At 46.5% G+C, this 23,607-nt stretch overlaps 10 protein-coding genes across 10 annotated transcripts, besides 2 other annotated features; 6 read left to right on the top strand and 4 right to left on the bottom strand.

Annotated features, from left to right (window-relative positions):
- Nucleotides 1-52: 52 nt before the first annotated feature.
- Nucleotides 53-2,030, bottom strand: TSTA_090460 (heat shock protein (Sti1), putative; the record flags this gene model as incomplete). Its single annotated transcript, XM_002478725.1, has 5 exons — nt 53-205; nt 266-860; nt 912-1,638; nt 1,692-1,885; nt 1,966-2,030. 5 exons carry the CDS (start codon nt 2,028-2,030, stop codon nt 53-55), a joined length of 1,734 nt encoding a protein of 577 aa, XP_002478770.1.
- Nucleotides 1,182-1,204: a microsatellite.
- A 468-nt stretch (nt 2,031-2,498) lies between the features above and the next one.
- Nucleotides 2,499-3,615, top strand: TSTA_090450 (DNA-directed RNA polymerase III subunit Rpc34, putative; the record flags this gene model as incomplete). Its single annotated transcript, XM_002478724.1, has 2 exons — nt 2,499-2,743; nt 2,799-3,615. The coding sequence occupies 2 exons, from the start codon at nt 2,499-2,501 to the stop codon at nt 3,613-3,615; spliced, it is 1,062 nt and encodes a 353-aa protein (XP_002478769.1).
- Nucleotides 3,616-3,864: 249 nt separating this feature from the next.
- TSTA_090440 (PHD finger domain protein, putative) lies at nt 3,865-5,230 on the bottom strand (the record flags this gene model as incomplete). The annotated part of the gene is made up of 2 exons (XM_002478723.1): nt 3,865-5,132; nt 5,182-5,230. The coding sequence occupies 2 exons, from the start codon at nt 5,228-5,230 to the stop codon at nt 3,865-3,867; spliced, it is 1,317 nt and encodes a 438-aa protein (XP_002478768.1).
- A 558-nt stretch (nt 5,231-5,788) lies between these two features.
- On the top strand, nt 5,789-7,479 carry TSTA_090430 (nicotinate phosphoribosyltransferase; the record flags this gene model as incomplete). The annotated part of the gene is made up of 5 exons (XM_002478722.1): nt 5,789-5,891; nt 5,945-6,028; nt 6,084-6,712; nt 6,765-7,200; nt 7,256-7,479. 5 exons carry the CDS (start codon nt 5,789-5,791, stop codon nt 7,477-7,479), a joined length of 1,476 nt encoding a protein of 491 aa, XP_002478767.1.
- Nucleotides 7,480-7,597: 118 nt separating this feature from the next.
- On the bottom strand, nt 7,598-9,756 carry TSTA_090420 (C6 transcription factor, putative; the record flags this gene model as incomplete). The annotated part of the gene is made up of 2 exons (XM_002478721.1): nt 7,598-9,109; nt 9,166-9,756. The coding sequence occupies 2 exons, from the start codon at nt 9,754-9,756 to the stop codon at nt 7,598-7,600; spliced, it is 2,103 nt and encodes a 700-aa protein (XP_002478766.1).
- Nucleotides 9,757-10,165: 409 nt separating this feature from the next.
- Nucleotides 10,166-10,194: a microsatellite.
- A 989-nt stretch (nt 10,195-11,183) lies between these two features.
- On the top strand, nt 11,184-12,375 carry TSTA_090410 (SNARE domain protein; the record flags this gene model as incomplete). Its single annotated transcript, XM_002478720.1, has 5 exons — nt 11,184-11,189; nt 11,295-11,418; nt 11,475-11,932; nt 11,982-12,261; nt 12,314-12,375. The coding sequence occupies 5 exons, from the start codon at nt 11,184-11,186 to the stop codon at nt 12,373-12,375; spliced, it is 930 nt and encodes a 309-aa protein (XP_002478765.1).
- A 552-nt stretch (nt 12,376-12,927) lies between these two features.
- On the bottom strand, nt 12,928-13,381 carry TSTA_090400 (BolA domain protein; the record flags this gene model as incomplete). Its single annotated transcript, XM_002478719.1, has 3 exons — nt 12,928-13,099; nt 13,160-13,266; nt 13,325-13,381. The coding sequence occupies 3 exons, from the start codon at nt 13,379-13,381 to the stop codon at nt 12,928-12,930; spliced, it is 336 nt and encodes a 111-aa protein (XP_002478764.1).
- A 285-nt stretch (nt 13,382-13,666) lies between these two features.
- TSTA_090390 (AMP-binding enzyme, putative) lies at nt 13,667-15,732 on the top strand (the record flags this gene model as incomplete). Its single annotated transcript, XM_002478718.1, has 5 exons — nt 13,667-14,033; nt 14,087-14,388; nt 14,437-15,350; nt 15,396-15,643; nt 15,692-15,732. The coding sequence occupies 5 exons, from the start codon at nt 13,667-13,669 to the stop codon at nt 15,730-15,732; spliced, it is 1,872 nt and encodes a 623-aa protein (XP_002478763.1).
- A 710-nt stretch (nt 15,733-16,442) lies between these two features.
- TSTA_090380 (clock-controlled protein, putative) lies at nt 16,443-16,995 on the top strand (the record flags this gene model as incomplete). The annotated part of the gene is made up of 3 exons (XM_002478717.1): nt 16,443-16,604; nt 16,653-16,732; nt 16,788-16,995. 3 exons carry the CDS (start codon nt 16,443-16,445, stop codon nt 16,993-16,995), a joined length of 450 nt encoding a protein of 149 aa, XP_002478762.1.
- Nucleotides 16,996-17,430: 435 nt separating this feature from the next.
- On the top strand, nt 17,431-18,104 carry TSTA_090370 (valacyclovir hydrolase, putative; the record flags this gene model as incomplete). Its single annotated transcript, XM_002478716.1, has 2 exons — nt 17,431-17,542; nt 17,599-18,104. The coding sequence occupies 2 exons, from the start codon at nt 17,431-17,433 to the stop codon at nt 18,102-18,104; spliced, it is 618 nt and encodes a 205-aa protein (XP_002478761.1).
- Nucleotides 18,105-23,607: the final 5,503 nt, after the last annotated feature.

Here is a 23,607-nt window from a genome sequence, read left to right as displayed (position 1 = left end):
AAAAGAGACAGTTATGCTAGGTTAGCGGCATGAAAGTAAGCTGTTTCGCTATTTACCGTCCGAGACGAATGACGCCAGCAGCGATTAGTTTCTGAATCTGGCTCCGGACTTGGGCGTTCTTCATGTGTTCCTGTAGAGCGGCTGGGTCGCTCTTTGCTTGTTGGAGAATGGTTTGCATGATGGGGTCTTGGAGGATGGACATGATCTGTAACAATGTTAGTTTCTACTTGTCCAAATAAGTTGTGAAAGTAAAATGGAAACGTACCTCTGGATCGTTCTGGATACGTGCGGCAGTCTGTTCCTCCGTTTCGCCTGCACGAGCACTGTACTGCGCTTCTAGGATTTTGTTCTGCTGCTGCTCGATTTCGCGTGCGTTCTTGCCCGTGGTATCATGGGTGGATGCCTCTGTCAACGCATCAAGAGCCTTGCTGTACTCTTTCATAGCCTGCAGAGCTTGGGCTTTACGGATATAAGCCCGGATGAAAGATGCGTCACGCTTGATAGCCTCGTCGCAGTCCTGGACGGCCTGAGGGAATGCCATAAGCTTGATCAAAGCGGCAGCACGGTTCGAGAAACCACGAGGATCGTCAGGGGCACGCTTCGTCATCTCAGTAAATGCATCGACGGCACCTGGCCAATCTGCCTCTTGGAACTTCTTCTGGCCGAGCTCACGAGCCTTCTCGGCTTCTTCGGGACTGATGTAGGCATCCTTTTCAGCCTTGATCTTGGCCTTTTCGACGGCACGGAGCTTGGTGAGGACATCGGCTGTACGGTGCTCGGTAAGGGATCGGTTGTAATACTCAATTGCTTGAGTGAGGTCGCCAAGTTTTTCGTATGCGCTACCAATACGAGCAAAGGACCTGCTGTTGTCAGTATATACTACAAGAAAGATGTAGTTGATGGGTACTCACTTGGCAATGGTCTTGAAATCCGTACGGTGTTCACGGCCCTCTTGAACCGCTTCTTCGCAAATCTCAATAGCCCCCTTGTAATCACCGCTCTCAAACTTGGCAGCACCAATATTGTTCAAGTAGGTAACATCCTTGTTAAGTTCCCAAGCTTTCTGATAATGTTCAATAGCCTCGGCAAATTGCTTCTTCTTGTAAAAGTCGTTTCCAATCTTCTTTTCCGCATCACCGGCTTCTTGGGCTTTCTTTTTGGCAATAGTTTCTTCATCCTCTGGTTCGGGTTCGGGTTCAGGTTCTTTCTTAGTCTCTGTGGGCTTGGGACGGGCGTCTGGCATGGGTACATCTTCTTCGGCCTCAGTGGCTCCGGACGGTCCACCAGCACCTGGCGGAGCGCCAAATTGCATGTCGATACCGAGCAGGACACTCATGACCTGAAGGAATCGAGGGTCACCCAGTTCTGCACCGATACTGTTTGGGTTATCTTTGAGTTTCTGCAACTTGGTCATGAATTCGTGGTCGGCGAGCAAAGGGGCCGTCTTGGGATTGTTGGCCAATTTCTGGATAAGGTTCGGATCATTGAACATGCTACCAAGACCACCTGTGTCTCCTTGGAAACCATCTGCTTTTGCCTCAGCATCGATGGCCCGCTTGACTGCGTTGAAACTAGCCTTGAACTGATCGTTGGTGGGTTCCAATTTAAGCGCCTCCTCGTATGCGTCGTGAGCCGCAACTTTACCGATGTTAGCATGCAGAACTACCAATAACTTGGAGAGTAAAACATACGAAGGTCTCCTAATCCACGAGCAGCAGCTCCCTTTCGGCTCCATCCTTTGGCCCAGTCGGGCTTGATCTCAGTCGCTTTATTGGCATCATCGAGAGCCTTCTGATAGTCATGAGTCGCAGCATAAACAGCTGAACGGTTGGAATAGAGGACGTGATTTTGTGGTTCGATCTCAATAGCCTGGGTGAATTTATCACTGCATCCCGATAAAATTCCAAGTCAGTTTATGAACTGTATGATCGGGGTCGGTCAACTGTGGAGCGGGGATATACATACATTGCGGTAGTATAGTCTTTTGCAGAAAAGGCCTTATTGCCCTCTGCTTTTAGTGCGTCAGCCATGTTGATAGGTCGTAGAAGAAATCAACAGAGGAATACAGGAGCAGAGAAAAAGGTGATATCCGTAGTGTCTGTTGATGGGTGAATGCTGGCAGTTGCGGTTCTTTAAAGAGAGGATTGGCTGAGCTTCTGGAAATTTCGAGCTTCAACGCATTCTGATTGGCTTAGCAGAGTGGGGAGGGTACTCTAGTCCATGCCTGAGGCAGAGTTTCTCAGAGCTGGCCAGCGCTAGTCCTATTTCGGACTGATAGAGGAAAGCATCCCACGCTTTTTATTTTATCTTTTCATCTATCCTCGTTCTTTTTCCTGATCCAACAATAGCTGCGTTCGGTCTGCTTCTCGGTCATATCGAGCTGTTCATTCGAAGATGCTACACTGCAGGACATATCGGTGATAGAGAGACGGTGCATCAACTGAATACGAAGAAGAAAGAAAAAAAAAAAACAGTCATCGACTGACTAAACGACCACAATGGCGGCGAGCGGTACAACCGACGACATTGCCAGTAAAATCTACGCGCGATGCCGGGAGCAGTTCTCTGGCAGTCAACTGCTCTACCAGCGCGATATTTTGAGTCTGGGGATCATACCTGCAAAGAATTTGGAGATTCTGCTTGAATGTACTCAGAAACTAGTAGACCAGAATCTCTTCCGAGTTTATCAAGATAGCGACAATCGATTAGCTTGGAAAGTCATAGCTGAGGAAGATGCAGAAAAGTGAGTGCTCTTCTCTCATCTGACGTACCACCGACAGAATCTAATCTTCGATTAGAATCCAGAGTCTCAACGACACCGAAAAACTAGTATACAATGTCATCCATTCCACAGGCCGAACAGGTATCTGGATCCGCCAACTGGGCAAACGAACCGACCTCCACAAAACCAGCTTAGATAAAGCCCTCAAATCCCTCGAAGGGAAAAACTTTATCAAATCAATCGTCAATGTCAAACACCCCGGTAAAAAGGTGTACATGCTCGCGGAGCTCACGCCAGCCGAAGACGTGACGGGCGGAGCATGGTTTACCGATGGAGTGCTCGATGCAGAATTCATTGGTGTCTTGTCCGAGTTTATTGAGATAACGGTTAGCAAGAGAACATGGTATGAAATCGTCGTCAAATCCGGCACTAGCGGCAGCAACAAGAGACAAAAACTCAACACTGGAGAGGTTGTGAAACAAGACGAAAAGGAAAAGAGATATATCCCCTATCCAGCCGACTATAAGTACTATCCAACGGTAGGAGAGATCACCACCGAAGTGAACAAAACCGGCATCACCCCTGTGAAATTAGACGAGGGGAGTATCAGCCAACTTCTTCGCATGATGTGCTTTGACGGGAGACTCGTCTCTTTAAACGATCACGCAAATTACAAAGCTGTCAGACGACCTGATGAGATCATCAAGGCTCGTGCGGATGCAGACCGGACTCCGGAGGTTCAACAAAAGATATTCTACAATGGGAAGAACGGCATGACCGAAGCGCCCTGTGGACAATGTCCCGTGTTCAAGATTTGCCAACCGGGTGGAACTGTGAGTCCGGAGAACTGCGAGTATTTTGACGAGTGGTTTCAAAAAGCTTTGGGGTTCTGATCCTTTCACAACCTGGAAATTGGGAATGGGAGGTTGTGTGCATTAGTTTGTTTTATACATTTGCATAGCGGCCGGAGTTTTTGTCGGAGATGAATCTATCTTGGGATTCTCGATGCATAGCTGTTACATGTACCTCATTGCAGAAGTTACCTAGATAAGAGACTACGAATGTCGAAACTATAAGAATTTTGACATTGATTGAACGAATAATGGGTATATATACTAAACAAACAGAAACAAACGAGTAGACTACTTTCCCAATGTCTGTCTACACTCCACACAATACCAAGTCCCCAAGGGCTCCCTCGTCAACCCAACACACTTCCAATGGAACCACTCATATGGACAATTATCATTATCGCAGGCCACCATATCTCCATGACTGACACTGCGACAAGTACAATAAACCTTTGTATCTTCACCGCCCTCATCCTCATCTTCGTCCAACTCTTCGTCAGAATCTGCCATGGTATTCGGACCATGTCCCGCCGTACGTCTAGTAGTTGTCGTAACGCTCGCACCCTCAGACTCAGAGACCTCGGCACTACTGAGCATTGAATCATCATCGTCATCATCTATATCCCCCGTAGAGGGGGTTTTCTTATGTCCACTCTTCATCTTCATGCCCACACTAGACGAGCGCTTGATGATTTTTGCAATGTTGCTGCCGGCTTTGATTTTCTTGATTTGTTGATGCGGGGCTACTTTCTTGGTAGTTGCTTTCTTGGTGACGCCCGTTGCGCGAGGTCCTGCGCTTCCTGCACGGCTTGCTACTGGTGTTCCGGGCTTGGGTGTACCAGGTCCTAGGGAGGATTGACGCAGATTTGAAGGTGCAGCAGGGAGTGTGCCGAGGGAGGCATTCAATCGTCTTCGTTTGCTATCCACTGCACCCGCTGAGGATTCTCGTTGCCGTTGTTGAAGATGTAAAGCTGCTGCCGTTGGTGTCGAGGGTGCCGAACCACGGTTGCTGGGGGTCTGGTGGTGTCCAGCAGTAACGCTGGTTGCACGGGAGCCTGCCTGGCCTATTCTCTGAGCAGCCGATACAGGTGTCGCGACATTCCCAGACGTAGGATTCAGTGGTGTATACGCAGTCGAAGTACCGGACGTCGACGCCGCTGCTGCCGCTAAATCTTGCATAAACGCTGCCGGCAGCTCCGCATATTGACTCTTATTATCCAGCAACGACGGCAGCGGAGGATCATTTGACAATATCCCATCCTTCACCAGTTCACCAATCTTTATATCCAGCTTCTTAATCTGTCGATCCAGCAACACGCAAGCCTTTTCACTTAAATGTATCTTCTCATCTTGCAGACTCTGGCATCGGTCAAAGTTTTGTAAGATGGTCTTGCTGTATTGTTCCTCCTTGGGGTTCGGCGCAAGACTGCCGTTAAGTTTAATGAATTTCTGTATGCTGTTGTCTCGGGAGTTGATTGTTGTGCGACATTCTTGGATAATTTTGTCTTTGGCTTGGATTTCTTCCATTAGATGCGTGATTTCGGCCGGTAGATTTGCGACTGTCTTGTTAGTACGACGTAACCATATAACGACTGTTTGGCTACTTACCATCGTGAATGAACTGTTCGAGGACAGTTGCACAGTCTTCCGATGTCATTTTGATGAATATCGATAAATTTGCAACTCTTATGATGAGAGGTGTATGAACATGGTCTCCGTTGGAGGCAAGTGGCCGATTTAGTCATGTGATCTATTCCCAATCGGGGAAAGCGCCATCTGGTATCTCATTCTGATTTTGGCCGCGTCATCAACTTTTTTTCTTTCTGAAAACAATTGAAACAATCATGATGTGATAATACATAAATTCACTTTTTGTTATGAAGGGAGTGTAACTGTAATCTAGGGTATATCAGATCTGTTCCATCCTGCAGTAGAATATAGCAATTCTGTTCATGACAAAGGATAGAATATGTCTACTCTTGTAGATCCCAGAAATTCTGTCCTGAATGGTTCCCTTAAAGCTTGCATAAGTTTTGATAGCGGGGTCCTAATCTTATCAACTTACAAATCTGTCGCAACAACTCCCCGCAGTTAGCGACTAAAGTACAACTTCCAACTTACAACCTAGCATCTTACTATAAAAACTGCTTTTTACACGAATTCCTCTTCCAACATCTAACATCTTGCAAGTATCAGAGAGTTGGAAGAGAGCAACATGGGGGATGCTCCAATCCCAGAAGGGATTTCCTCCCTTCTCGATACGGATTTGTACAAATTGACGATGCAATGCGCGGTGTTAAAGTATTTTCCAGACGTTGGTTAGTATTCTAATTTATTGATACAGCTTGACAGTGCTGATGCAGAGTTAAAGAGGTTACCTATGGCTTCACAAACCGTACTCCGGATATGAAGTTGTCGCGCGGGGCATACAAATGGTTACTAGAGCAGATGAAGCGTGAGTTTTTTGACCCTGGTCGATGCAGAGAGACATTTGACAACTAACAAACCAGGACTCGAAAATATAACCATCACACCTGACGAAATCGACTTCCTTCAAAAATCCTGCTCCTACTTCAACGACGCCTATCTCTCATTCCTACGCACCTTCCGACTCAAACCCTCGCAACAAATACAAATCAAATTCACACCTGACGACAAGGACAATGATAACGACAACGACGACGTACTAGGTATACTAGAATACACCATCGCAGGTCTCTGGGTCGAAACCATCCTCTACGAAATCCCCTTACTCGCGCTCACGAGCGAAGCATACTTCAAATTCTGCGACACAGACTGGAATTATGAGGGTCAGGAAGAGAAGGCATACGCCAAGGGTATGACCTTACTCGAACACGGGTGCATATTCTCTGAATTTGGCTCAAGGCGGCGACGCGATTATCATACCCACGACCTTGTGATGAAGGGTCTTGTACAGGCGGCGGCGGACGCGAAACGGCAGGGGTTTCCGGGGACGTTGTCGGGGACAAGTAATGTGCATTTTGCTATGAAGTATGGTGTTGCGCCGGTGGGTACGGTAGCTCATGAATGGTATATGGGGATAGCGGCGTATACGAATGATTATGAGAATGCGAATGAGATGGGGTTGAGGTATTGGTTGGGATGTTTTGGGGAGGGGGTACATCATCCCCCCCTTTTCAATTTTATGTTTTTATACTGACATGGTGAAGGTCCTCGGAATTGCGTTGACAGATACATTCGGCACTCCGGCTTTCCTGGAAGCATTTAGCAAACCCATCCCAGATTACACCACTCCCAGTCGGGGAGTAGACACAACCTTCCCATCCAGCGCTGCAATAACAGTCAACACCACCCCCGAATCTCTAGCAGATATCGAACCACCCATTAAAGCACCCCGCCACCATCAACAACCAGAACATAAACCAAAAACATACGCACAAGTCTTCACAGGCGTCCGCCAGGATTCCGGCGATCCGCGCAACTTTGTCCGACTCGTCCGCGACTTCTACGACAAACAGGGCATAACCGATAAAAAAGTAATCGTGTTTTCTGATTCACTCAAAGTGAACAATTGTCTAGAATACAAGGCTATTTCGGAACAAGCTGGGTTTCAGCCTACCTTTGGCGTGGGAACGTTTTTTACCAGTTCGTCCCTCTTCTCTCCTCTTCTTTTCTTGTGGTTGATAACTGACTTGAGAAGATGACTTTACAAAACTCTCGACAAATACAAAATCCATCCCGCTCAACATCGTCATCAAAATCTCTTCTGCAGGTGGTCGGCCCGCTGTGAAATTGAGTGATAATCTGGGTAAGAATACAGGCGATAAACAGTTGGTGCAAGAGGTTAAGAGGCGATTGGGATATGTTGAAAATGTTTGGGAGGAAGGGAATGAGGCTAATAGATGGGGGAAGAGGGGTGATTAATCTCATTCTATTAGAGGAGAGGGATAGAACAAATTGTTTGAATACACTTGCTAGAAGATAAATATATACATACTCGCTCAATATAACATTGCATCGACATGGTATACAGATTAATTGCTCAAATAAATCCTAAATCTCGCTCCAAATCTCCTGTAATGGTTGTCTCTTCACCTTCCCTGGATATCGTGAGTGGTAGATCGGGATTTTGTGAAAGTTCAATATCATCGTTATCGCCCTGAATCATCAATATGTGCGGCGGAACCCCGTCACCCGTATTATTAAAAAGCCCATCTGAGAGGAGACCAAAATGGCCGATGTCCAAGTCATTGTCAAGGTTAATGGTCCAACAGTCGTTGTCTTTATCGCTTCCATCACGATGAAACATATCCTGGTCTTGCTGCCAGTCAAAAGTCCAAGCTGGGCTTTCAATAATCTGAGATGGTTCACGGGGTGGTCTTAGTATTGACAGATCCAGCTCCGTCGTATTGACAAAAGTAGGAGCCCCCCGAGGACTATGAACCGTCGCATCTTGCATCACGTACACAGACTTCAACATGCGTTGTCCATGTTGTAGCTGGAATGCCTTTTCAAGACATTCGGTCTCATAGTCAGCTGCTGGGTAGATATCTCGCAAGCCGCTTATAATCTCGATGCACAGACGAAAGTTCCATTTACTTCCATCTCTCACTACTGGATTGGCAGATTTCAGATCAGTCAAGTGGGCGACAGCGGCCGGTATCATAACAGTCAGTCCGTATGTAGGCAAGTACGGCGTCAATCCCAAAGTGCGTAAGTGTTGAACAGTATCTGCAATGTGCAATGCCGCATCTCGGATTATTTTTTGGGCTGCGCTTATTGACGTTTTTGAAGTCGTCAGTGTGGTTGTGATATTTGAAGATGACGCTCGCGGTCGATATAGAACAGTACATGTAGCGTGATATATCATTTGCAGCATTGACGCATGGAGAAATAAAACATCGTCCCCAGGTTTGAGATCCTTTCTTTCTCTTGGCGTTACACATGTCGCTTCCTCTGGAAGATTGCCTAGCCAGGCATCTAGTTTCTGACCACAACGTTGCAACTCCGCGTCGGAGGCTTGCCTCGGGACCAACGTGATTGTAGTCTCTTGCGTCACGTCAGAAACAAAATTCGACGGCGTGTACTGTGCAAACAGCGCTCGGCCTAGACATTGGCACAGTTTCACAGTTTCAATAAACATAATGGCCAGTCGCCGCTGTAGGTATGTGTCGCTCATATGCCTACATTCCGGCAGGATCTGGTCCACTGCATCGCCATAAGGCCGTATATCGAAATCAGTCAGTGTGATCAATGGGACATTGCAGATTCCTTCGTTTATCTGGGTTGGCCGTCGTAATGCAAGGGCAATTTGCCGGTCGCGAGAATACAGACACCACCAGAGCCGGATCCGGAGCCGCTTTGTATGCTCGTTGATGCTAGATTTGGAAGGATCTCGGTGTAATCCAATTGACTGTGCTTGAGTATAACACACGCCAATCCAATGCCAGATATCTTTTTGAAAAGTCTCTTCTTTTTCGTAGTAGTATGTCATTAGCAATATAGATTGTATAATGGCGATACGATCATCCTCGTAGTCAAAGACGTATAACAACTATACAGTAAGATAACATGAGCGGAGGTCTAGAACCACAGAAACAGAGTACTGACCCGTGTGTTGTTGAAAAACGCTTTCCGAGCTTCTCGTCTCGTCTTAAAACCAGCCGCCTGGAGATGTCTGATATCCACGAACGCCGTACCGGCAAACATGATAGCTTGAAACAGCAGTAAGCTTATATTTGCATCTGGTTTATTTTGAGCCACAGATGCAAGAAAGCTGTGTAAATCCAGTACTGGCAACGAACTGTACACCCATTGCACATATGCTTTAAGTAGTTCGTTCCGCAGCGATGGTTCTGGGATAGTGAGAGCACCCTTCGATCGCAGATATTCCACATCTTCAGTAGCGATACGAGGCGATACAGGCTTCAAGAACTGTGGTGATTCGTCATCAAATAAGAATTGCTCGAGCTCAGGATGAAAGTCCGGATCGATCAACTCTCGAACAGCGTCAGTCAGGTTTGATAGCGGGAGAGATGAGGGGACAGCATTGTCGCCCATGACTCTCCACGACGAGTTCCGCCTATCTACATTGCGACCGAAGCTGCGGGATTTATGGGACGGGGCGTCGTCTGCGGAGATCACCCCCGTTGAGTACATTGCAGAGGAATCGACATCGGAGAACTTGCGTTTGGGCGACATTATGCTGTACCTGATGGCAAGAGAGTCTGCCATGGGATGAACTGACAGTGACGGATCACTGAAGAGAAAGAGGAGTTGGGAGTGTATTCTGACTTGTCTGTCTGCATGCACACTAATCTGGGGTAACGCCGAGCCTTCCCCGCGTGACGCCGTTGGCTCTTGGCAGAGCTGTCTGACTAAGCAGTGATTAGTAAGCGTCAAGCACGTGTTGCGTCGCAGGACTCCAGGGTACGAGTTTCTCAACTGTCGTTACACTTACAGCTTCAATAGTTTGCATACTCTGTACGATCAATAGAGCCTCCGACCAAGCCGCTAGAGTCTGCTATTTTTATCTGTGGTTCAGACTCATCCCATAGCCACCACCGCCTGTAGAATCATTGGCAGGAAAATATTCTGCAGCCTGGTGTACTGATATGACATGGCATGACCTGACATGACGATCAATGGCGAACACTTGCCTACCGCCACATGAACTATCATGAACTATGGACATGAACACTGAACAGCCAGCTCCTCGAAGTTCGCAGCCTCAATTGACAATCGCAGGGTGAGCAAGATTACAGTTTGGTCGGCAAAGCTAACAGGGCTGAGTCAGTATGGTGTGCTGAAGTAGCTCAGCCGGGTGTCCCGGTAACGCCAGGAATGTTCTCTCGGACACCACATATTCATCGGCGATATACCAATTATTTCTGTACTTGAATAAAGAATCTCACGATATCGCCTTCAATCAAAGCCAAGTCTCGAATAAGACACTCAGGGAAAGGGGCTGATCGTCAGTGGATCTAGACGCTTAGTTAGCTTATGATTGTCTTAGATACCTTTTGAGGAGACCACCATGCCTCGAGCTGCGACAGCTGGACTGAAGATGAAGCCATAGTGGCCGTGGAGTAGAGGATGGAGCATTCTGCAGATAGAGCACTGCTGCTTCTGGATAGTAATCAAGCACGATGTAAGAAATCAATTGAAAAGCGACAAGAATAGACCAACTGACAGTGGAGATAAGCCAAAGGGCTGTGCTTTCTCCGCTCAGCCAATAATCGGGCTAGCCGCTGGCCGCCACAGTCACGGCCTCAGGCTCGTTTCACCCTGCTGCTTTCCCTCCCAATTATTATTTTCCCTGCCCCGTGTTACTTCACTGGCTGACTGCAACTTCATCCTACTCCGATTACACGTCTCTTCCTCTTCTTCCTCGATTTTTCGTCCCGGTGAACTCTTAAATCGATTCTAAATAGATTAATTCCGTATACTTTAATTGCACTCAGTTTCTACGCAATTGGAAGCTCCCTATTTTACGTGCAATCGTCATCCACCAGCCAGCTTGCGACTGCTGTTGCCTCCACGCAAAAACTCGTTACGACGTCGGGAAACAACACCACCTCGAGTCGACGTTTTTCGAGTGTCTATACTTCAATTAATACACAGTCAGAATGAGTGTGAGTCATCACCCACCGACACCGATCTGATCCGATTCGATAAGATCATCCACGGGTTGCGTGCCGGGAGAGAGGTTCAATTACTGACCACGATAATATGTATAGAACTACGGCAACCAACAGGGCGGTGGCTACGGCCAGTACGACCCATACAGCCAGCAGAGCAATCCGTATAGCGCTCCGCAAGCACAGCGGTATCAAGATGTTGAGGCGGGAAACGGTGGCTATGGTGAGTCTCTACCAGGTCCGGTCAATGATTTGTGATTACTAACCGGTCGGCGATAGAAATGGGCCAGGCAAACAACACTACCAGCATTCTCAACAAGTGCACCGAGATCAACGACGGTCTGCGGGACCTCAAAGCGAAAAGAGAAGGCCGACTTGCGCAGGCGCAGCACGAGCTTCTCGATTCCAGCACCGGCAAGGAAGACCAAGCTGCTCGCCAGAACTTGGACTATGTGGAGGACGACATCAACAACACATTCCGTTATCTCCGCGACCTCTTGAAGAAGATCAAGCAGACCCCAGGATCCGGTGATGCGCGCGTTCAGACCCAGGTCGATGTTACCAGCCGTAACCTGCGAAAGGAAATCGAACAGTACCAGAAGGCTCAGTCGGATTTCCAGAAGCGACTCCAGGAGCAGGTCCGCCGAAGATATGAGATTGCCAACCCAGACGCTACCCCGGAGCAAGTCGAACAGGGTGTGCAGAACGTCTTGATGGGTCAGGAGCAGAGCTTTCAGGTATGTCACCACATTGGCTTGTACGCGCATATCATACTAACTGGATTAGTCTACTGGCTTGCGCACACGACAGGCAAACGATGCCAAACAGGCAGCCTTGGAGCGATCAACCGCTATCCGCAAGATTGAGAAGGATATGATCGAATTGAGCCGTTTGTATCAGGAAGTTGCCGAATTGGTTCAGCAGCAAGAACCCGCCGTGGAGCAAATTAACCAAGGTGCACAAGATGTCGTTGAGAATGTCGACAATGCCAACAAGCAGATTGACAGCGCTATTGTCAGTGCTCGAAACGCCAGACGGTGGAAGTGGTACATTTTGATTGTCGTTAGTAAGTTGTCCTTTACCGTTTCGTATTTCGGATTTAGGGCTAACTTGTACAGTTCTCATTATTGCAATTGTCATTGGTGTCGCAGTTGGTGTCACCGAAGCCAACAAGAAATAAACGCGCCGAGGAGCTGATACATAATGGCTCAACGAAGCGTGCAATGACGAATATCCCAGGCTTTTTGCTTTCCTACCTTATTAATTCCTGTCCTGCAGTTTGTACAGCTTCCAAAATTTTTGTCCTTTTCCTTAATTCCTCTCCGTATCATCCCTACGATTACTGTCCCTTTATTCCCACTCCCCTTCCCCTTGTACTCGCCGATATTCCCCCAACTGTAGTCTACCGTGTTAGTATTTTTCTGTGTTTTATGCAATTGCAAAAGCTTTTTTTTCCCCCTTTCTGCATGACGCCCACCAGCTCGTCAATGACCCTCAAAACCAACCGATCAATGGCAACCTTTGAATAATGCTTGCTGTTGTACATACCTAGATTTGCTGCTTCTGTTTTGTCTACCTTGTCTTTTCTTGCCGTTCGTTTCGTTTCGTTTCTTTTGGGCGCTAAACTATCCTACTAATAAATGACTACTCTTTTATGAACTGATTCCGTAGATTGCTGTTTATATACACCCGTCCTTTTAATCACATTGGAGAGACATGCCCATTTAGTCGACTAATTCTGCTCCCTTTCAGCCTGTTTCTTCTCCTCCTCCGGCGTCCTCGTCCGTAATTGCAACGCATGTATCCCGCCCTCTCTAGCCATCTCATCCTTGAAAAGTAAATAGACCATTCGATGACGTGCCGGTTGCGATTTGGATTGGAATGCTTCTGATGTTATCGTTACACTGTACAAATAAAAAATCAGCCTCTGTATGTCAAACAGGCGGAACGAGGGAAGGACGGACTGGAAATGAGTCTCTTTCGAAGTACTGCCTTGCATCGGCGCATGGTGGGCGTGGAGGTGTGAATCGTTACGGATTTGGAGGGTTGTCGGTGTAAATGCTGCGACGAGCTGTATTTTCAAGTCTGTTAGTTTGAAGTAGTAAGCTTGTATGATTGGAGAGACGGACCTTGTCGCGCATCGCATCCTCGACCGGAGTCGTCGATGAGGCTGTCGTCGATGACATTCTGGTTGTTATAGATCGGTAGGGTATTGTGCTTGTGTGAAGGGTCGCAAAGATGCGCCTGTTGAGTAGTTGGGTACTCAGTGGTTGCATTTCCGTTACAGGTTGTGATGGTTGTGGTTTGGACAGGTGATGTCAAATAATCTATTGGGAGAAGGTCCAGACTCCACTTGACATTCCCGCGGAAGTTCTGATAGGATCCAATCAACGTCTGTCTATTTTCACTGCATCGTTTTTAAAAGAGACACGCGCCATGATTGATTTTATTTATTCTCGACAATAATCAGGATGCTCATCCGTGTATCGTTGACGGCATGCGCGCATGTCCGCTGCCATGCATCACGCAGCAGCTTCCTGCTTAAGCAAATTATTTCCTATAACCAGACCCAACATCGAAGACTATCATCTCTCTCCAACTCGAATCAATTAGACCTAAAAAATGGATCAAATCTCTTTCGAGCTCTTACAACACACAAACCAAGCAGTCTAGCGGTAAAGCACACTCAATCAGGCCGCAGATTCACCTACGCCGATTTAAACAGAGATATCACTCAATCACGAGAACGACTTATACAAAAGTCCAACACAGCTAGATTATCATCTCTGAAGGGTGAAAGAGTCGCCTTTGTAGCGGAGAATGATTACGATTCTGTGGGTACTGTATTCTCTTCCCCCAATAACACAAGAAATTGACTAACGAAAAAAAAGTAATGCTATTTTCTATCCTGGCTAGTGATGCAATTGCATTACCGGTGTCACCTTCATTTCCATACCCGGAAATTGAGTACATACTCAATAATGCAGATGCGAGGATGCTACTTTCTACGGAGAGAAGTGGGAGTATAGCAGATTTGTTTATGCGTCGGGATGACTTGATCGTGGATGTGAGAGAGGCTATAATGGGAAGCAATAGTCAGCGGGAGGAATCGTTAGGACAAATCGATTTTCCTGATGTGCAGGACTCGAATGGAGGACTTATGTTGTATACTTCTGGGACTACGAATCGACCGGTATGATCTTTTGTCTTGGGAAAGTGATGGATACTAACTTTTCGGTAGAAAGGTGTCTTTATACCGTTATCGGCATTACAAGCTCAAGCGCAGTCATTGATTGAAGCATGGGAGTACTCTCCGAAAGATCATTTACTGCATTTACTTCCATTGCATCATATCCACGGCATTGTAAATGCGCTCCTCGTCCCTGCTCTCGCCGGCTCAGCGATCGAGTTTATGCATCCGTCAAGTCCGGATGCAATATGGCGTCGATTAGCTGAACCATTCTTACCGAACCAAAAGCCTGGACCGGAAAAGATAAATTTCTTGACAGGCGTACCTACTTTATACACACGACTAATGTCGTATCTCTCTGAATTACCTACCGAGGTTCAAACCGCGGCAAAGCAGGCTATTTCCCCAGATAATCTACGACTAAATATCTCTGGATCAGCGGCGTTACCAACACCCACGAAAAGTGCATGGACGGAATTGAGTAGTGGGAACGTTCTACTTGAACGCTACGGTATGACTGAAGTCGGGATGGCGATTAGCTGTGGATTAGATTTTAAAGATCGTGTTGATGGTAGCGTGGGATGGCCGCTACCGTCTGTTGAAGCTCGGTTGTGGGATACAGATAAAGAGGAGGTTATTCATCCTGGTGAGGAGATTGATAAGGAGACGGGTCGCGAGCGAGTAGGAGAGATACAACTACGAGGACCGACGATTTTCCGCGAGTATTGGGATAATCCCAAAGCTACTTCGGAATCTTTCGTCGAAGGTGACGATGGCAAGGGAGCTTGGTTTCGGACGGGTGACGTTGCAGTGCGGAGAGTAGTCAAGGACAGCGGGAAAGGGAGCAGTGGTGGCTGGGCCCAGGGACCTATGTATTTCATTCAGGGTCGTTTGAGTGTGGATATCATCAAGACAGGAGGAGAGAAAGTCAGCTCCCTTGAAGTTGAGCGCGAGTTGTTATCACTGTATGTTCCGTCCTACTCCTTGAAATACAAGTCTAACGAGTACAGGCCTGAAATCGCCGAAGCAGCTGTCGTCGGTCTTCCATCTGAGACATGGGGACAGAAAGTGGCCGCAGTCATCGTCCTGAAAGTTCAGAGCACAACACAAGGGAATAGCAAGGACAGTAACAACAAATACAAGCGAGGGGGTATTATGCATCTGCGTCGAGCCTTGAGTGATCGCCTAGCAGCATATAAACTGCCGCAGGAAGTCAAGGTTTTGTCTGGACCGATTCCGAGGAATGCAATGGGCAAGGGTATGTCTTTCCTTACATTTGTTTGAGCAAATGCTAATGGCATGATAGTGAATAAGAAGATGCTTGTGAAGGAGGTTTTTGGCAGTTAGTGTGATGTACGATGTACAATAGTGAGAATAGATGTTGTCTGATCTAGAATCCTGAACTAGTTAGGGTAGTTAGTCAGATCCTTACTGATAGCGATACAGTACAAATACCAGTCCAAAGTGGGCCTTGTTTAATCAAACACTATTTTACAACAAATGATTGGCTTGTCCCTGGAAAAACAATAACCGCTGGCGGGCTTAGCCTAAAATCAATACAGTCTTGACGTATTATATACAAGAGATCAAAGCGATCCCCTGACGATCTCTAGCATCTGCAAACAACAAGAACACCCCGGGCAGAGACTGATCAAGTAAGGATATTGGATATTCAGGAACTGTCCTTGCTTAACTACGAATATACTGAATATCAAAAAGACAATAATCTCGCAAGGAGTAAAGAATTATTGCCCAAGAGCGCCTAACCACACGGAGATTAAGCAGGCCCACCGCCAACTCAGGTCTTGTTTAGTGTTGTATATTTAGTGTCTCCTTTGCCGCTCCCCCCATCTTCTTTTCCCTCCCTGTTCCTCTTCTTTCTCTCTCCAACAACCTCAAGAACCAACCGTTCAATTCACTCTTTTGAATCCAACCCAACTATCCCGGTCGTTCCTTACGCCGATTACATTCGTTCTTTACCAGCAAATAACATACCACTCGATTTACGATATCTTCTTGTTAATCTTTTTCTTCAACCGTCGAAATACATATTCAAAATGCGTTTCACTGCTGCTTCCATCGTCGCTTTCGCTGCTGGTGCTCTCGCCTCGGCCAGCTCCAGTGCCCCCGTCATTACGGAGGTTATCACTTCCTACGAGACTTACTGCCCTGAGGCTACCACCTTTGTTGCTGGTAGCTCGACTGTGCACGTTACTGCTGTATGTTCAACAGCCGAGGTGGATAGAATGAATGCTAATATTGTCTAGCCTGGTACCATCACTCTCACCGGCTCTTACACCGTGACTCGTCCTCTGTTATCTTCCACCGTCACCATCTGCAACTCCTGGTACGTTATCATCAGCTATATATACGCTGACGGACAAAAACTAACAACATCACAGCAGCGCTGGTCCTACCGCCCCGGTCCCCGGCCCCGTCGGCACCGGCTCCCCCAAGCCCTGGTCCAGCAGCCCCGTCGTCCCTGGTGCCCCCGGAACGACCTCCACCACCGGCGTCACGCCCGCCTTCACTGGCGGCGCTTCCCACGTTGCTGCGGGTGCGGGTGCAGGTCTCGCCGCTGTTTTCGGTGCTGCTGCTTTCTTGCTTTAAAGACGTACAATCTCGATCTGTATAAGAAAGGAGGGACAAGCACGATGAATGAACAAAAGGATTGCCGCTGCTTCGATTCGCATTATACCTATCTCATTTGACTTGTTGAAATTCTTATACCTACTATTTTCGCTTTTTTGTTTCTAATTGTAATATAGCGTTTTCATCGGGGTTGGGATTATTTTATTGATTTGAAAGATGCACTTTCATTGTAGTTCTTATTATGTAGTTTGAAGAGAAGGTGGTTCTGGGAAATTTCTACTGTTCTAGAAGTGGAATGTTGCATTCCAGCCTTTGCTCCGCTAGATGTTGGTTTGTGGGGTGTATCCATCCATGAGTCAGATATCAGCGTTGCATACAGATAACAATTCATCTACATTAATCTGACTCCGTCCAATCTTCCTCTATAAATGTTTAGACGGCACTATATCACTCATGGATTCAAAAGGATATACGCACGATCCTCCCTTTGATCGGGGTTACTTATCCGTAGGCGCAATCCACAAACTCCATTACGCGCAATACGGCAACAGAAATGGGAAGCCAGGTACACCTTCCCTTTTGACATGAAAAAAGCTACAGACTGACTACAAGAGAATAAAGTGATATTCCTCCACGGTGGCCCAGGAGGAAACACCTCCTTCGCCAACACCACCTACTTCAACCCAGACATCTACCGCGTAATCCTCTACGACCAACGCGGTGCCGGCAAATCTCTACCCACTGCTTGTACTGAGGAAAACACAACCCACCATCTGATAGAAGATATTGAGGCTCTTCGTAAGCATTTGGGTATCTCGAAATGGTTTATGCTTTTTGGGGGCTCGTGGGGTGCTACTCTTGCGTTGTTGTATGCGCAACGATACCCGGAAAGAGTTGGCTCGATGGTTCTTAGGGGGATATTCACTGCTAGACAGCCTGAAATAAATTGGACAAGGATGCCAGATAGTGGTGCGGCGAGGATGTGGCCTGCTGAATATGAGAAGTTCTTGAATTTCCTGCCTGAGGAAGAACGCAGAAATCCACCGGAGAGTTATTGCAAGTATATTCTGAATATCTCGACTGACGAAGAGACAAAAAGGAAGAGGTATGAGGCTGCTTTGGAGTGAAATAGATGGGGATTAACGATTGGGGCGTTGACGCATACGTCGTCGACATTCGATAAGTTGATGGATGAAAATTGGGTGTTGGCTCATGCTACGCTGGAAGCATATTATGAGGTGAATGGGGCTTGGTTGGAGGAAGGACAAATCTTGAAAAGGGAGAATATTGAGAAGATAACGCATATCCCCGGTACTGTGCCCCTCTGTAAAACCGCAAACTTTTGGGAAGTACTAATAGCAGATTGTGAAGGGACTATAATTCAAGGACGGTATGATGTCGTCTGTCCACGCAGACGGCTTGGGAGTTGCATAAAGTTTGGCCTGGGTCGAGATTGTTTTGGATTCCGGATGCGGTTCATAGTCCTTCTGTAAATAATCCCTAATGATTTTCTTAGAATCTTGAGTGTAGACTGACTTGGAATGGTAGGAACCTGGTACGAGGAAGAAGCTCGTTGAAGTATGTGATGAATATGCCGAGATGGATTTTTGACCACCACTTGCGCCGCTGTTCGTTGAATTTGTGTTCTGGATTACAGATCATGATTGATATGAGTAGATGACTCAATGAAAACATAATATCAAACACGTACCACCGAAGTGCCTCTGTCTAGGCACTTGTACGTTGGTAGCAATTAGTCTGTTGTACATCTAGGGCTGTACCCAGGTTTTAGGGTTAACCCTAAAAAATTAGTTATACAGCAGATCCTGGCTACAGCGAACAGGGCTTCTCAGGGCCCAGGTGAATATATCCATAAGTGAGTTCGATCTAGAGATGAAGGTAATTTCTAATATATTTGTCCATTTTAGTAGTAACATACTGAATGCTCTTCAGTTCCATGTTAAAGTCATGCAAGATGATATTAGTGGAGATATGGAGCGGCCTCCCGATCATCGTGCTGACCATAATTCCCACAAACTATCCACTGACGATACTTAGGGGGTAGGTGTATTAATATAAGTGTTGTACAATGTTCATTGAAACAGTGTTTGCTGCGGTACGGATCATGCATACTGTGACAAGGCTACAGAAGTGATCGGCTGGGTCTTGTGACAGTTGGCAAGGCGCCAGCTGGCACAGCTTAAGTTACTCGCAAGGCAGTTACCCCAAGGACATTACAATGTTCCCTCTATTCATCAATATCCACGTCTCTCTTTTATCTCCAAATAAAGTAGTCTCTCCAAGGCATTCGAGAATTACGGTCAATACACAGCGTACAATGGCCGCCAGGCCCCATCGATCGCACGATGATTACACCGTTGATTGGATCTGCGCCTTGCCGCTCGACTGGATGAGATTTACGAAGACCTACCAGTGTTGTCTATAGATCATAATAACTACATTCTTGGGAGGATACAGGAGCATAACATTGTGATTACCTGCTTGCCAAGTGGCGACTATGGCATCATATTGGCGAACACGGTCGCCATGCAGCTGTTATTTCGTTTCCCCTCGATCTGTTTCGGTCTAATGGTGGGTATTGGAGGAGGAGTACCCAAATTGTGCGGCTGATATTCGGCTGGGCGACGTGGTAGTCAGCAAGCTAGCAGATATCTACGGCGGAGTGGTGCAATATGACTACGGCAAGGCTTTCAACGGCGATGAATTTCAACGGACTGGGATGCTCAACCGCCCATCCCAGGTACTGCTAACGACACTTGCTGAGTTGCAAACGAATCATCTCACCGGGGAAAGTAGATTCGAGGATTTTATTGCTGAGGTTGGACAGAAGATCCATGGACAAGCGTCTATATGCGCTCGCCCCAACGCAGGAAGATCGTGTATACCTTCCTGATTATACTCATGTTGGTTTGCTTGGCTCCATGACTTGTAATGCTTGTGATCCCACTCGGATTGTCTCACAGCCTGCTCGAGGCCATAACGAACCTTTGGTGCAGACCGTTCGAGATTCCCTATCAGATTTTGGTATGTTTGGATCATAGACTGTTTCAGAAAACACTGGACAAGTTTATATTAATTCGTAGCTGCGCTCTAGCTGGTAGATTCCACGTGCCATTAGATCTTACTTACTGGAGCGCCAGCGGCTGAGGCTTTCTGAGGAAGACACGAAGAACGTGAGCGTCTATGGCAGTTACTTACAGTCACAGCATACGGACTCCCGGAGAGATACTATTCTTCACAGAATGGGCAGTATTGGCAAGATACAATTAGCGATCCACTTTGCACCGGATCACAAGGACCAGTTAGGCTATCTTCTGGTTAACTGCCAAAAGCCGGGAAATACTGCTGCAGTCGTTAAACTCGATATTGTCTCGTTTATCTGACCAGTCTAACAATCCTGCGGCCATTAATGAAGAAAGTGTGGAGCAAATTACGAAGCAAGCGTTGAGATGGCTCGCATCACCGGGAAACTCACGCTGGCTCCTGATTTTTGATAATGACGATCAGTACCATCCTAGTATTGATGGTAGATACGACGTTCAAAAATTTCCTGCAGCGAGTCATGGATCGATCCTGATTACTTCCCGACTCCAATCATTAACTGAACTCGGGTAGCCTTTTCCTGTTCACACATTCGATTTCGACGAGGCTGTTTCACTACTCTGGCAGAGCAGACATCTGTCGGCCCAGATGCTGCCCCAAAGCGAGACGAAGGTAGTCATCTCTCCCTTATGAGTCTTTTAATGGTGCTGATTGGTATAGATGTTATAAACCTGATTGCTCGTCTTGGAGGGCTACCATTGGCGATTACTATTGCGGGACCATTCATGCATGAGACGGGCACCGGCATAAATGAGTACTTGAGATCCTATCATAACTCCTGGCATGATCTACAGTCCCGTCCTAATCCAGGACGTCATTATGAACATGGCAACGTATTACAAACATGCTGCGCTTCATATACAGAAATCCCAAAAAGAGATCCAAGTATGGCTGAGCTGTTGCTACTGCTTGCTTAGTTTGACAATCGTGATATCTGGTTTGAGCTAGTGAAACATGGAGAATATCACAAGAGCTGACCCATGTGATTGTCCCGTGTCCTTTCAGACAGCCTTACTTAGAGATCACATGAAGACTCTGATTGGATTCTCATTGATTGGATCTAATCCACAAATAGTTAGCTATGCGATGCATCCAGTCGTTCGAGAATGGTGTCTTGACAAGGCTAGAATTGAAGGCAATAAATATTGGGATGAACTGGCATTGATAAGTGTTAGATTTATGGTACCAGGTGATGATGAACAAGCTTCTTGGTGGCTTGAACAACAATTACTAGCCCATACAGACTTTGTGCGGCAAAAATTACAAAGTAATAGACTGACAGGCGATACTGCTGTCTGGAATGCATGTTATCGCCTCGGTCATCTCTACCGTCGTCAAGAAAAAATGAAAGAGTCAGACCACGTAACAACGAGCAATAACAGGCAGAGAAAGCACACTTGGGTGAAACCATATATCAACCTTAAGTTCTGTTAACAACCTTGATATTGTTTACTGTTATTAAGTAAAACCGAAAGAAGCAGAGATTATGTTTCACAGAGCACTAACAGGCACAGAAAATGTGCTTGGCCCACATCCCAGACCTACCCTGGATATTATCACTAATCTTGGAGTTCTCTACAAGGATCAGGGGAAATTAGAAGAGGCAGAGACAATGTGTCAACGAACAGGGGCAGGTTATGAGAAGGCAGTAGGGCCAGATCACATCAACTTTGGAGTTGTCAATAACCTCGGAATGCTCTATGAAGACCGGAACAAAATTAAAGAGGCAAAGACCATGTATCAGCGAGCAGTGGCAGGTTATGAGAAGGTACTAGGCCAGATCATACATCTACTTTAAAGGCTATCAATAGTCTCGGAATGCTCTACAAAGAACAGGGAGATTAGAACGGGCAGAGATGTTCTATCAGCGGGCACTTACAGGTTTTGAAAAGACACTGGCCAGACAACTTAGACACTTTGAGCGTTATCAACAATCTTGGAGTTCTCCACAAAGACCAAGGGGGACCAGAAGAGGCGGAAACATTTCTTCTGCGGGGAGTGGTTGGTCTTGAAAAGGAACTAGGACCAGGCCACCCATACAATTTGTATGTTATCAACAACCTTAGAAGTCCCTATAAAAACAAAGAAAGTAGAGACAGGGAATTTATGAGCAATATATACTATGTTCAATTTGTCCCCTCATAGTTTCCAAAATGACTTTGTGGTTGCCCCTGGCCTACCTAGGTAGTATCATCCGGTTATTCAACTGTGTTATATCTGCTCTCGAACCTCGGGAACCTCTTCCTCACTTAGGTGCAGGAGGTTCGTATTGCAGTAAACTAGCTGTAAGGATCCCATGTCCATTGGAGTGTTTGGGGAACTACTTATATGATTTATTAATCTCAGGATTCAACGGATGTTCAACAAGAAGACGTGTCTTTACAAATTGTGAATTCTAGTCCCTTCGTAGAAAAAGACCCTCTCCAGAAACTCCTCATCCATTGCTTCAAGTGTCACAGAGGCATAGTAGATCTTTGGGGGCAAAGACGACTGTAATGTCGACCGGAATCTTGAGATAAGCGGTGAGAGGGGTGATTTTAAGGGCTGGGCTGGGCTAGCTAGTAGTCCAAGATAGCAATCTTCATCTATGCTGCAGGGCATTTTATCTATGAATGTCACTAGGATAGAGAGTCAAGACCAATTATATCCAGTCTACCTCCACTATCCGCTCTATTAATGTGGTCGTTTGGAATCTGGGAAACCGTGCCAAGTACAGGACGATGTATGCCTGGAAGACTGGTGGATTCTGATTACTATAATTTGGAATATCAAAAGTATCGAGTCTATCGACACTACCTTAGAAGCGGAACAATCTAAGAATTCTCTTTAATCATAGCACTGCACCATCTGCATTAGCTCCAAATAGTTCAAAGCCAACGAAAATACTCCAATAATCTTCAAAAGAGTGATAATATTTCGAAAAGTGAAGGGTGCGAACAATGAGGAGTGCCAGGAAACAAAAATTTCCTAATATGGAAGCTACCGGAAAGAGTAAGGCCGGCATGTTGTCCATGTCAAGCCCTAAGTCAGCTGACTGCGAACATATTCATCACGTTTACAAGATCTCCATATAAATATAAAGATCAAGTCAGAAATTGATGGATAGAAATACTTTATTGCACACCTTTTTGAGAAGGGGAAAGTTTGTCGTAAGTGCAGGTGGCCTCTGGATGCATATGATCGTTAGGTTTTATTCTAACAATGAGGGCAAGTTTATAACAATCCATTTCAATATTAGGTGCACGTCTAGGCTCTCAAATAGCAAGATGAATAAGTCAGGAATTTTACGCGGCCGAGGAGAAACCCCAAATGGAGGAGGAGAAATCGGGATATCAAATCAACTACATTCCATGGTCGAGTCTAAGGATAAATTTAAGGATGTGATGCTTCGTGTACAGGAGTCAGCCTCAAATCCAGAAGCGGAAACCAGGGGATCCGAACAACAACGTTCCACAGTGGATTGGGGAATTCGAGTACCGAGATCAGCCACAAATCCAGTAGGAAACG

The sequence above is a fragment of the Talaromyces stipitatus genome, genomic scaffold (genome assembly GCF_000003125.1).
Source record: "Talaromyces stipitatus ATCC 10500 scf_1105507295527 genomic scaffold, whole genome shotgun sequence".
Classification (NCBI taxonomy): Eukaryota; Fungi; Ascomycota; class Eurotiomycetes; order Eurotiales; family Trichocomaceae; genus Talaromyces; species Talaromyces stipitatus.
This window is presented reverse-complemented; position numbering and strand designations above follow the sequence as displayed.